The sequence below is a fragment of the Myodes glareolus genome, chromosome 23 (genome assembly GCF_982192425.1).
Source record: "Myodes glareolus chromosome 23, mMyoGla1.1, whole genome shotgun sequence".
Lineage (NCBI taxonomy): Eukaryota > Metazoa > Chordata > Mammalia > Rodentia > Cricetidae > Myodes > Myodes glareolus.
This window is the reverse complement of record NC_142048.1, coordinates 11919028-11933465: the sequence shown is the minus strand read 5'-3', so window position 1 is coordinate 11933465 and position 14438 is coordinate 11919028. Positions and strand designations below refer to the sequence as shown.

Genomic DNA, 14438 nt, shown 5'->3' with positions numbered 1-14438 from the left:
CTATTGATTACCAACTTCTTGAGTTCTTTGTATGTTGTGGAGATCAACCCTCTGCCTGATATGGGGTCAGTGAGATCCCATTGTGTAGGGTTATGTTTTTTATTGTTGACCATGTCCTTTGCTTTACAGAAACTTCTCAGTTTTAGGTTAATTGTTTCTCTCTGTGTCTGTGATACTGGGGTACAGACCTAAATAGAGAACTCTCAACAGAAGAATCTAAAATGGCTAAAATACACTTAAGGAAATGCTCAACAACCTTAGCCAGCAGAAAATTGTGAATCAAAACAACTCTGAAATTCCACCTTACACCTGTAAGAATGGCAAAGATCAAAAAACACTGATGGCAACTTATGCTCCATTGCTGGTGAGAGTGCATACTGGTATAGTCCCTTTGGATAGTAGTATAGCAATTTCTCAGAAAATTAGGAAACAACCTTTCTCAAGTCCCAGTAATACCACTTTTGGGTATATACCCAAATGATGCTCAATCAGACAACAAGGATATGTGCTCAACTATGTTCATAGCAGTTTTGTTTGTCATTGCCAAAACATGGATGCAACCTAAATTCCCCTTGATTGAGGAATGGATAATGAAAATGTGATACATTTACATAATGGAGTACTACACAGCAGAAAAAATAATAACATCTTGAATTTTGCAGGCAAATAGATGGATCTAAAAAACATCATATTGAGTGAAGTAACCCAGACCCAGAAAGAAAATTATCACATGTACTCACCCATAAGTGGCTTTTAGTGATAAAACAAAGAAAACCAGCCTACAAATCACAATCCCAGAAAATATAAACAATAATGAGGACCCCAAGAAAGACATACATGGGAAAAGGAAATCTACATGGGAAGTAAAAAATGTACTAAAGATCTCATGAGTAAATTGGGAGCATGGGGACCATGGGAGTGGGTTGAAGGGGAGGAGAGAGTAAAGAAGGGGAGCAGAGAAAACTGTATAGCTCAATAAATATGTTTAAAAACTTCAATTAACTTTTCTACGTCTTTATTACTTTGTTAGCTCATTTCTTCTTAGTATAATTTTACTTAATGTAAGTTTGGGAAACAATAACAAATGTTAATAATGATGTAGGGAGCAAAGAGTCCATATACACTGCGGGTGGGAATGTACTACACTCAATCACTTTATGAACACTGCACTGCCTTATCAACCAGCTGTGCATCTGAAGACCTATCTGAAAGAATCCAAGACAATGTTTCTTAAAAGGGACTGCACATGCATTCTTATTCTAGCACTATTCATGACAGTTCTAGAATCAGCCTAGATTCATACCAACAAGCTCATGGGTAAGTAAGATGTGGTATCCTAAAATCAATAGTTTCACTCAGATATAAGTAGAATGAGTTTATGCTGATTGCTGAAACAGGTGCAACTGGAAATCATCATATACAGTATGACAAACAGAGAAAATGACAAAAGAGAAAGGGAAGCAGGGAAGGGGTGTAACATGAGAAGGCCGGGCCTGCTTGTTTGTGTTTTTCTGTCCCTCCCGGTCCCCCAGTCGTTTAGTGGCCGGGCCATTATGTAACATGTAGGGCCTGCTTGTTTGTATGTATGTTAGCCATGTGGCTCAGTACCTTTTTCAGTGGGGCAGCTCACATCCTGCTGCTTCGGTGATCTGGGCAGGAGTGTGAAGAATCAACTTCCTCCTCCCCAGAATTCTCCTCCTCTCCTTGCATCATTTCCACTTCCTGTCTGGTTTTCCCACTTATACCTCCTGCCTGGCCAATCAGCGTTTATTTAAAACATGATTGACAGAATACAGACAATTCTCCCGCACCACTTCCCCCTCTTTTTTTAAAAAGCAAAGGAAAATATCCTCTTCATGTTACACAATGGCGCCCACGTGGATAACTGAATCCATAGAAAGCCTGAGAAAGCTTGGGAAAGACTAGAGTAAAGCATTTTGGTTTTCAGCCATAGCAGGAAAAAAGCTGCACTGTTTTAAAATGCCTGCTTTCTGGGCCATCCTGCCAGGGAAAACTCTGACTCTTTCAAGCATCCTGTCCCGACTGTGGACACAATGTTGCAGCTTGCTTCCTGGCAAGGACCTTGAAACGCCATAGGAGCTTTGGACTGTTGTTTTCTCCATATTCCTTAGCAAATTAAAGACCCATGTGGTCAGAAAAAGAGAGCTATACAGTAAAGAGAGATTCAAAGAGTAAAAAAAAAAACCTCTAAATGGTTTATGTTGTGTTAAAAATATATACAGGCTAAAGGTTAAAGTTCTCAGATTAAAAAAAAGAAAGAAAGAAAAAAAGAAAGAACGAGTAGCCTGGGAGGCAGAGACAGACGGATCTCTGGGAGTTCAAGGATATCCTGGTTTACAGAGGGAATTCCAGGACAAAGATATGCAGAGAACCTGTCTCAAAAAGCCAAAAGTTAAAAGTAAAAATAAAAGAAATAGAGGTTAAAATAAAGCTGCATAAAGATGGAAAATATACAGAGAATCTCGATACTGTATGCTATTATGCTCTCTTTAAATCATTTGAATACTGAGGAAGAAGCAACAGCTGCTAAAAAAAATTTGCTTATAAATGCTGCAGAATTAATCCAAGATAGGTATTTTGAAAATACCATGGCTTCAAAATTGAAGTCAAAAGGTATGTTACTTTGGAGAAGAGATTTTGCTTTTGTTTCCACAGAAAATGAGAGGCTCTGGATTTATTCAGAGTTAAGAAAAATCATCTTTGACCAAGGGAGACCACCTGAGCAATCTCTGGTTGGAACAGATGGCCCATATGTCTGAGTTCTTCATCCAGAACAGGTTCAAGACTGCTGCCTGAGATGATCAAGACTCACAGAATACTTCAATCAGGAATGGATCATAACTCTAAATTTCCTTTAGGTCCCCATAAGATTATCAGAGCCCCCAACCAGCAGGAAGTAGCCTGGAATACTACGCCCACATTTCCAAAAAATGGACTATGGATATTTTACTTTGTTTGTTTTTATTTTTTTTTTAAAAGAGAAGGAAGTGATGTGGGAGAATTGTCTGTATTCTATCAATCATGTTTTAAATAAACGCTGATTGGCCAGGAAGGAGGTGTAGGTGGGAAAACCAGACAGGAAGTGGAAATGATGCAAGGAGAGCAGGAGAATTCTGGGGAGGAGGAAGTTGATTTTTCACACTCCTGCCCAGATCACCGAAGCAGCAGGATGTGAGCTGCCCCACTGAAAAAGGTGCTGAGCCACATGGCTAAAATAGATCAGAAAAATGGGTTAATCAAGATGTGAGAGTTATCCAGTAAGAGGCAAGAGCTAATGGGCCAATCAGCATTATAACTTACAGAGATTTCAGTGTGATTTTTCTCTGGGACTAAATAGCTGGTGGACGGGGCAGACCAGAAAACCCCCAACAAGCATGCCCCCTCATGTTACAAGGGGGGAAGACTGAGCAAGGATGACTTAGTTAACATTTTTATGGCTGTGACCATAAAGCAAGTTGGGGAGGGACTTCCACGACTCACCATCAAAGGAAGACAGGACAGGAACTCAAACAGGCAGGGGCTGATGCAGAGGCCCATGGAGAACGCTGCTTTTTGGTTTATTCCTCATGCCTGCTTTCTTATAAAATCAAGGACCATCATCCCAAAGATAAGAAAATGTGTTACAGACTTTCTACAACCTGATTGTCAAGGCATTTTCTTTATTGAGGGTCCCTCCTTTCAGACGGCTTAGTTTGTGTAAAGTTGGTATATAACTATCCAGGACAGACTCCAAAGCCACGGTGAAACCCTGTCTCGAAAAACAGGAAAAAAAAGGCAGTAACCTGTTCTAACTATACGAGACATGAAATACTGAAGGATATATCACAGTAAAACTCACCTCTGGTGCCTAATAAAAATGTCTTGGATCCTGGAGATATGGCAACTATTGGTTTCATATAAAATGTAATTCTATTTATTGAGAGCTGATACTAAGGTGTGAGTGTGGGCTAGGAGGCTGGTGCTGGGGAGGAACACAGGCGGGAGGAAAGCATAGTGCTCCACCAGTTTCTGCGTAGTGCCCTAGAAACGTGGACAGAGTGAACAATGGCAAAAGCATGTCTACTATGGTTCTGGGGATGGGAGAGGGGGGTGTGGAATGGAGATCTACAGTTAGCCTATCCACTTCCACAGATGAAGTGCCCAGTGGTTTACCAGGAAATAATTCCTGGGTTTGGAAGCTGGAATAGAGCAATGAGTTGGAGAAGGGGAGTTTGCTGAGGAAGATCTGTGTAACCCACTGAATAAAGAGGCAGTGAGAGAGGAGGGCAGTCTGCTATAGCAGGTGGTCTATCCCAGACATGGGGATGAGACTAGGGGATTGGATTTGGTGGAGTGGAGGGAGAAGAAAATGTCTGCAGTTAGACTTTCTGCTTCTTTGGCTATGGGGCCAGCTTGATCTTAATGAATGATATTTAGATGCGATCTTGAATTTGTTTTGCAATATTTTCTTGATAAGCTTGCACCTTGTGTACATCAGGGAGAACAATCTGTAATTTACTTTTTGTCAATTTGTGCCTTTAACTAGTTTTGGTACCCATGTAATATTAGTTTCTTAAAAAGTTTGGAAGCTTTCATGTTTTTGCTTTTCTATGAAATAATTTCAGTTATATTGATGTTACTTTGTCTTTGGATGTCTGGTAGAATTCTGTAGCAAAATCAGTTCTGTCCTTTTTAGTTGGGAGATGAATTACTGCTTCAATAATGTTTCTGCTATAGATAATAAAAATGCTTGTTTCATTTATTTGGTAGGTTACCAATTTATCTAGGTTTTCCAGTTTAATGGAATGCAGTTTTTAAAGTATATCCTTATGATGTTCTGAGTTCTGTTGATTGTAAAATGCCAACTTTTTCTTCCCCCAAATTATTCATTTGAGAATCCTTTTGGTGAATTTGGCTAAAGGTTTGCCATTTTTTCTTATTTCAAACAGTCAACTTTCATTTCATGAATTCTTTGTATTATTTTTATTTTAGTAATTGTTTCATTAATTTATGTTCCTATCTCAATAATCTTTCTCCATGTACTGCTTGGGGACTTTGTTTCTTTTTTTCTATAAAGTTTAATGGTGTTTTAATGTTATTAAGGTCTTTTTTCCAGTAGGTTTTCTTCTCTCTACAAAAGTATGTACAGCATTCACAAAATTAATCAGTTGCAGGAAGATTTGCCTACTACCAGTTTTCTCTGCAGGCCTGGTAGTGAGAGCCACCTGAGGTTTACTTTGAGACTTCACCATAGTGTTTTGTACATATCTTTGCCTTCACCCCCTTCATCAATACCTCTTGTGGCTTACCCTGGGCCACATCTGGCCCTTTGCTAGGTCCCGAATTCCCTGCTGATTTCCAGAGCCCCAAGTGCCTCTGTATCTTGCTCCGGGTCAGTCCAGGGACCTTCCTTGTTTGTCATCAATTTTGACCCAGGTTTTGGAGGTCACATTATTAAGCACTTTATTTAAAAGGTCCCAATTTTTTAGGGCTATAAGTATTCCTCTTAGGACTGCCTTTTGTATATCTCATAGGAGTTCCTATGGTAGGCTTTAGTGATCATTCAATTCTTTGTTTTTTCTTTAATTTTCTTAATAGTTACTTCATTGATTCATGTATTGATTTATTTGATGATTGTCAGAATTGCAAGTGTTGTATTCCTAAGTTTGTCAGGTTAGTGATAGTATCATGTTTTGAATTGGTATCTATTTTTTTCAGGTTATACTTATTTTATAAGAATGACTGTTTTGCTTGCAGGCGTGTAAGTGAAACACACTTAAGTCCGGTTTCCACAGAGAACACAATAGAACAGCAATTCCCTAGGACAGGAGTCATGGATGTTTCTAAGATTCCATGTGGGGAAACAAATCAGGGTCCTTTGCAAGAACAAGTGTTTTTAGGTGCTGAACCATCTCTCGCTCCCAATATCTAAGAGTCTGAGCCATATGAGAAATCTTCACAAGATTTTGGAAAATTTTGTGAGCAAATAGAGGATTTTTTGTTAAAACATATTTACTGATATTTATAAACCTCTTTCATAATAAAATTACAATTTACAAAAATGGAGTGTAGGTTCTTTTTACTAAAACAAAGCATCAAGCAAATAAATAAAGCATAGAAACTGCAAGTTGTTGCAACCATTGTAGTGATAAGTTCCTAAGCAGATAGATATACCAGACTTTAAAAGAGTGGATGGGACCCTTGTCCACTCAACTTTGTAAGCAATAACAAGCCTGTTTAACTGGATTAGTTTTAATGCTAACCTGAACTACATGTGGAAAAACAGAAAATAAAATCCAGTCATGGAGGAATTTTAGGATGTGGGATTGCAAAATAAATAAAACAAGAATAGAGACTGCTGATCATTTGGCACCTATCTTTGATGCAATTGAATCCTGAATTTTATATGCTAAGGTAAGATAAACCTAGATATATTCCCTGTATAATCAGAGGAAATCTTATCTTGATTTGCAAGATTTCCAGATACAGTTGAAGAGTTGTCCTACCAGCACAGCGTTTTCCTTACAATTTATTTTATTTATGTATTTAATTTCTGGTGAGCCAGTGAGTATAAAATATTCTTAAAAATAAAATGCTCATGGAAGAGTTATAAAAGAGTTCTTTCAGAATTCTAGGATTCCACTGGGAAAAATGGTTGCTACTTATTTAATAAATGTGACACCTGGGGCCCTTAAACAGATAATTTGCTTCAGACGAATAATTCTTTTGCCTTCAAACAAACTTTTTCTTATACTTACAACATTCCTGTGGCCAAATTTGTTAAGATTTCTACAGACAGAAATTTGATGTTTAGTGAACTTTATGAACCGAGTTATTAAGATAACCATACTTACCATAATAAAACCTGAGATCAGGAGAGCAATGTGACACCATAGAACACATTTTAAAACAATACATTTCCACTTTTATATTTTTGGCTATCATAAGTGATGAATGTGCCACAATTATTTTAAGGTGGAAAGCTAAATCAAATGATGTGCTAGATTGAAGAGGAAACTCTAAAGCTGTGAAGGAGAGACATTAGAAGACAATAATTACAGATCATGAAAACAGACTTATGGGAATTGTTATCCATTTTATCAGAAGATATCACTCAACCTCATATAAGTATATGTACATATATATGTGTGTGTGTGTGTGTGTGTGTGTGTTTGTATTCATATAAAAGAATTAACAATTTGGCAATATGCATAATAGGTTATTTTATTTTGCTATGGTTCTGAATATTTGAATACAATTTGTAATGATTGTAGAAGGTTTAAAGATGACTGCTTTCTGAAATTTTTAATATTTACTTCAAATATAAGCAGTTTGTTTATTTACTCCTTAGGAATACATAGGAGCTTTTAATGTAGTATCTCTATCTCTGTCATTTCCCTGAAGAGGAAGCCAAAAGCTTTCTCTCTGCCTCATTGTTTTCATGATTATTTTCTCCTTGGTTGGAATTTGAGACCAGAACCCATTTTACTTCTTCCTGAACAATAGGAGTTGGACTGAAGGGATGCTGACAAGAGCAAGTAGAGAACAGTAACTTAAGGCTGAGAAATTAGACAACTAAAATGTTTGGAGTCAAAGGATGGATTAGAAAAACACAGGAAGATAAAGTAAGTTAGTAGATAAGCAAGAAAGTTCAATAGGAGTTGACTTGAAACCTCTCTGGCCTAGCAATTGGATGAGTTGCTCAGTATATGCCCTGACAGTCTTTTTCAATATAGAATATTCAAAATCTAAGATTGATATTATTATTCTGCATGAAATACTTAGTGGGAGACTGATGTTAGGATTTACTTGGTGTTAAGATTTAACCTGTATCAGCTGAACACTTTGAAGGCTGTATATCAGTGTTTATGAAGACATACTGTCATCCTCAACTCCCAAGTCCAATAAGAAAACTTCTAAATTGTTTTGATTTATGCATAATGGTATGGGATGAAGGCTTCCAGCATTTCTTTTTAGTAAACAACCACCAACACAGGGACTTAATAACCTTCTTAATAATCATCTCTCATAACTCCATGGACTGACTATAAGCAATTAGTTATTTTTCACTTTGAGTTTCTATACCAGCAGCAGTAAAATGAATACTGAGCTTGGATTATTGAGTATTTACCATGATTATTTCATGTGACTGACGGCTGATCAAGATGTCATTTGGACACTCTGTAGAAGGTATAGACTAAAAGCTTCTCCAGGGCGACTGAACAACTGTGTTGGTCGAAAGACTTATTTCACCATATATCTTTAAAACTCTTGAATATACCCCTTCATGTGTTATTTTAAAGAAATTTATGAAACCCAATTGTACTTCAATTGAGAGGATGAAACTCATTTTTTGTTATGAATTACAAGATAAATACCCAAGGTAGAATGTACTTAGTATAATCATCTTCTAAGTTTATCTACTCCTACATCCCTGGAGCTTCACGTTTATCAAATATAAAAATAAAAAGTATGATAACACTTCCAAAACTTGGAGGTCTTCTGTTTGCTTAATCTCTATTGTGTTGATTGTTTTCTTGATACTTACAATATAGTTCTTTGAATACTGGTTGACAATTCCTTGGCAGATGTGTATCTGACAAAGAATATCCTCTATTTGCAAGCTACCTGTTCTTCACTCTGTTGCTTTACCATTCTTTTGCTGTAAAAGGCTTTCAATTTTCTAAATGCAATGTGTCACGCATTGACATTTTTTCCTGAGCTACAGGATCAATTTTAGAGTCATTACCTATACCAGTATCCAATATCTCTATAGCATGTTCCCTAACTTTGTCACTATTTGTCACTCGCATTTCAACCTGTTTTTCCTTTCGTCGTCGTCTTCTTCTTCTTCTTCTTCTTCTTCTTCTTCTTCTTCTTCTTCTTCTTCTTCTTCTTCTTCTTCTTCTTCTTCTTCTTCTTCTTCTTCTTTTCTTTTTAGCAGAATGGGTGTGAGATTTATTACTGAACACTATTTAGTAGTGTATGGGAGATCACTGTGGAAGTTTTCAGGAATGCAGGATTCACCACTTGTCCAGGGGAACACAACTGGCGATATTTTGACCTCACAGCCATCACGAATGAGCTGTTTCTAAGAGATTATGTCTTCAAATTTATTGGTGAAGCCCCACTTCATTGAGCTGTAGATTTTCTGGAGACCTGGGAATGAGAACTTGACTCTACACAAAACCTCAATCACATGTCCTTTCTACAGCTTGATGCAGATGGGCATGGTGACCTGGACAATGTAAACCCTCAACCCTGTGCCCTGGGGCTTCCAGAACGCACCATGTATCCTTCACTGGACCCTAAGTTTGACACAGCATTATGATCAGAGACTTGAATAACTGCCAAAAAATTGTTTTCAAGGTTCCTTAGAACAACTAGGCAACAGCCTGCACACACCACCAAAGAGGCTGCTGTTTGCAATCTGTCAACACCGGTTCCCTGTAGGGAAGGAAACATGGTCAGCTTAACTAGCTACAAACATAGTTTCATTTTTATATTGAGGTATTTTATCCATTTTGAGCTTACTTTTGTACTGGGGGATATATAAGAGTATAGTTTCATTCATCTAAATACAGATATACAGTTTTCTTTGTACCATTTTTGAGGACCCCATTTTTCCTCAGATGTTTATTTTTATCTTGTTTGTCAAAAATCCGGTGGATGACGTTACAAGGCTATGTATGTGAGTCATTCATTTTATAACATTAGTCTGTGTGTCAGTTTTTATGCTAGTAAAATGCTATTTTTATTTGAGTTGTCCTGTAGTCAAGCATCATTCATTTTTATTCGGGTTGTGCTGGATAATCTATGTATTTTGTTTTTCTGTGTGGATTTCTATGTTTTTTGAGTCTATTAGAAATTATATTAAGCTTTTGAGTGGCTTTGCATTTTTAATATAAATGAAGCTGTGTGGATACAAATAAAACAGCTGATGGTCACACACACAAATTTCTTCTTGTGACATAATTAATCTGCATAATGCCATGTTATCATCAGTTATAAAGGCAAATTCTTTTTATTATTATGACTGGTGTTGTTGCCTACTTTCCAAAACTTAATAGTGTATTTATAAAACAGAAAAATTTTCCGACATCAATTAGCATATTTGTTATATTAAGAAGTTATAAATAGTGTAAAAGCACAGATTAGATACAGGCAAACCTAAATAATAAGAAATTCATTCAAAATTGTATGTCTGCCACAATATGTTTTCAAAATCATGTATGTATAAAATATCTTAATAATATGAAATATTTATTAAGAATACCTTTACTGATAGCACTTCTCTATTATATATTTTGCTTCAATATCCTTTTCATGTATCCCAGTAATTCTCCGTATGTATTCTTGAAATGAATGATATTTCTCCCAGAAGATATTTGGAAACATCTGGTGGTATCTCTGTTTGACAAACCTTGAAGGAGAATGTCTTCTAATTTTTTTTTTTACAGAGGCCTAGGGAACTGCAAATAGCCTACAAAGCACAGACAAGCCCATTGTTCTCTACACAAGGAAGAATTATCTGGACTGAAATAGCATGAATGTCAATGTTTTTGTTGAACACACACACACAATTCACAAAATAGGAGGAACCCAGGCATTGCAACACAAGGAAAAATACATTCTAAATAAGGCCCTACACAGCACATTTTTATATATAGACTCTTTCATGTAAAACCAGTAAGATTTCTTTAGCACAAGGAATTGACAAAGGACTCAGATTAACTATATTAAATGCTTGTACTGTGTATAATTCAATAATGTGAGACCTTGCTGATGATTCAAGAATCATCTTGTTTTTAATTAACTCAGGTTTGACTGTGTTTTCCTAGACCCAAGTTTAACCAATTGGGCACATTTCTTCTGAGTCTTTATTAAATCCCCGTGAGCTTGTTTCCAATCTAAATTGAAGATGTGGAAAAACCAATATCAATATAAAGTCCTTGGAAGGACAAGAAGGTTGTAGAGTGAACACTTGTGTTAAGAAACATACTTTTACTGTTCATCCTGACAAAACTCCCATGGTTTAACTACGCAAAACCATTGTCAAAAATAAACAAGCAAATAAATATGAAAACAGTAAACATCCAGTGAGGTGAGGACAGGGAGCTGATCTGTAAAAGTAGCCCATAAAGTGCACTTCTCAGTTCTCACATGCAGAAGTCATGCATGCATGTTGCCTTTGGTTTCCCAAAGAGTTCTAATGACAGGCTTTATATAATTATCGGTCCAATTTGATTAAGCCTGGTCATTGTAGTCTGCAGAGTGGTTAATTACATTTGACTGAGGTTAAATCTTACCATTACATCTCTTTGAAACAGACTTTTAACATTGAAGGGTTCCATCATTGCTTCTAAGAATTGGAAAAACCTGAATGGATTTGTTAGCTATCAAGAGAGGTCGAAGGGAATAACAGGGGGAGGTGACCTTTCCCAAGGAGTGTCAGTGTTCTAATGTATCCACGCCTGATGTTCTGCTGGTGGTTTTGTTGTTGTTGTTGTTGATAATATGTTTATATATACATATATACACACAAAACGTCCTTCTCAAATTGCTGTGTATTATTTTTCCAATTTGGCTCCTGGGGTTCTGAATTCTAGATCATCACTCTTGTAAGTAGATTCCCCTGCCAAGTGTTAAAGCCAGACCTGTACTTCATATTTACTCAGACTGTGCAGGTGTGCTCAGATTTAATGTCTGGCATGCTGTAGGGGATATGTAAATGCACAGCTGTCTCACTCCTCTTTGAATGAAATATAACATTATCTTCAAGCAGGAACACACCATTTTAAAGATATGAGAAATTAAAATAAGCATGCCATGATCTTCATCTTGAATTTGGAAGTTTAAAAAAGATTTTGTTTTATTTTAAATTATCTGTGTGTGTGTGTGTGTGTGTGTGTGTGTGTGTGTGTGTGTGTGTGCTGTTGTTGTTATTGTTGTTGTTGTGGTGGTGGTGGTGTTTGCACACACGAGAGTAGTTGCCATAAGAATCCAGATGAGGATATCAGTTGTTGTGGAACTTGATTGATGGTGGTTGAAAGGTACCTGTGTGGATGCTTGAACCAAACTGTTGTCCACTTTGTGGTCAACACATATTTCTTAACCATTGAGCCATATGCGTGTTCCCAGTAGTTTAGACACTTAGTGAAGTAATTTAATTTGAAAGATTAGTTTTCCAAGAATTCTATCTTGGAGTAATTACTTTTAAAAAGAGATTTTTTTAAAAAGAGAGTTTAAACGATCAATGTTGATTTAATTATCCTGAGGCATGGTACTATTCTTTCTTAATCTAATCCTACATAATTTAGGACACAACCTATTAGTATAGACAGCTGTCATTTGTTTCTTTTAATGTAACCTTCACTTGGGCCCAAAACAGGACTGACTGATAGGGCTTCTAGGGATTTTCTGTCCTGTCATTTGCAGTGGGTGGGTAGGCACACAAAAGATGGTGGTGAGCAGTTATAATAAGAAAATAAAACTTTGGAAATGAAATTTAATTTTTATAATGAGTAGGTAACCATGATTGTTTTTATAATCAAAAGTAAAATGTCTAAATACTTATTTATACCCATAAACAAATGATCCTCTCCTAATAAAGAAACTTCTCTGAGAAAGTACTGAGAATAAGTAACTGGTGAGTAGTGCTCATCACTCAACAGTGTATTAGCATCGCCTGCTCTAAGGCTCAAAGACCAGCAAAGTATGAGGATAGGAGATAAGAGATAGAAGAAAGGGGGAGCTGTGCTATCATGTGGCCATGATACAGTCAATACAATCATGAATCACAACACAGACGTCCAGTGGGTCTCCAAATGACTTCTATCAACAGTCTTGAGGGTCAGCAAGCTCCAACCTTCCAACAGTGAAATATGAACTAATTACACATTCTGTATGAGAGGTTGACACTGTTTGTACTTGTTGACTGGGAACACTGCTGAAACTTCCATACTTCAAAAACAGTACCAAACCCAAAGTCGCACAAAACTCTTGTTTAAAACTTGGGTCATAAAATTGAAAAAAAAAATCATGAGCTTATGAACATGGGAGGAGTAACTGGAACAGGAGGTAAAACATAATAACAACAATTTCTACTTGACTTTTTGTACTCTTGGAGTTTTGTGGCTTTTCACCTAAGTAGATGGTGTGGGTGCACCATCCAGAACTACTGCAACTCTTGATGCTGTGTTTTGGTTCTTATATTATCATTATAACAACAGTGCATTAATTTGAGCTCTAACATCATTTTTATTCATGATTGAAGACATTATAGATGAAGTACTGTATAAGGTTTTAAAGTAAAAGATAATATGAGGTCCATTTGTATGTGCCTTTTAGATGTTTTTGGTGTACATTTCTCCAGTTTTCTGTCATTCAGTTAACTTTACTATTTACATAATAAGTATATTATATATATTCTTTTCCATATTAAATATTTAAACATTAACCGGAGTTTAATTAGGTGTGCTTTTCACAATCTCCCAATTGCATTTTGATGAACTCTGTGGTTATTCAATTAATGTGTGAATGATTTGCATAAAGTCTATTTATACTCTATGGGCTATTGTAGAATCACTTGATATTTTCCCTGTTATATTAATGGATCCATTTACTATTGTACTAGTGGGAAATGAAGTTCTATAATTGGAATCTAGTAAGATACTTTACAGCTTATTAGCTTAGGGGTAATTATCTGCATGTTATATTGCACATTGGATTGCAATAGAAAGCAGCTCATTATAATATTTAAGAAAAGTGCCAACAAAAATAATTAAATTGTTACAGTAACCCCTGGCTTCTAGTAAAACTGAGCACATGTATTGAAACTCTTTTCTTTAACTTGTGTACAGTTGTGTTCCTTTTTGGTAACTATTCTTTTTCTCTGTCCCCTTTCTTTTTCCTTTTTTTTTTGAAATTTGCTGCTTGCCATTGCAGGAAGTAGAGGTTTGTATGCTGTTTCTATGTTTCATATATTATTTTAGATTTTATATGAATCCATCTATTTAAATTGATCATATATACTTATTTCATGCTATTTCCCTCTCTTAGGATGATTATTTCCGCACTTGGAGCCCAGGAAAACCATTTGATCAAGGTAAGAATCTATTATTTTTAAATAAAAATATATAAATTCTCATACCTGCTATGTTCTAGAAATAGTATTCATTGCCTGGTTAGCCTTTAAAATGCTGAACACATAAACATGCACAAGAGGAAAATCTATGCAGTAACTATGTTTATTTCAGTATAATAAAGTTAGGAAGGAGATAATTAGGTGCATGATTATGTCAGAATTCCATTTATTTTTAGAAACATGGCTTAGATTGCTGATTTGAGATTTTTAACTTTATTTACCATGTCTATTTTTATTGGTTGTTACAAGTCACTTCATCTAGTTTCCAGGGGTATCCATCTGGCAGTAGATT

The 14438-nt window shown here is 36.2% G+C and overlaps 1 protein-coding gene and 1 non-coding gene across 4 annotated transcripts in view; one reads left to right on the top strand and one right to left on the bottom strand.

The window, feature by feature from the left end:
• The window catches only part of Spock3 (SPARC (osteonectin), cwcv and kazal like domains proteoglycan 3), a 346847-nt gene that overhangs the window by 126964 nt on the left and 205445 nt on the right, over positions 1-14438 (top strand). For all 3 annotated transcript variants that reach the window (XM_087900747.1, XM_087900748.1, XM_087900746.1), the window contains exon 3: positions 14062-14107. In XM_087900747.1, coding sequence (XP_087756873.1) covers positions 14062-14107 — 46 coding nt within the window. The remainder of the gene's footprint in view (positions 1-14061; positions 14108-14438) is intronic.
• Positions 9357-9486, bottom strand: LOC125393402 (small nucleolar RNA SNORA70). Its single transcript, XR_007229801.1, has one exon. It is a non-coding gene; the product is annotated as a small nucleolar RNA SNORA70 (small nucleolar RNA).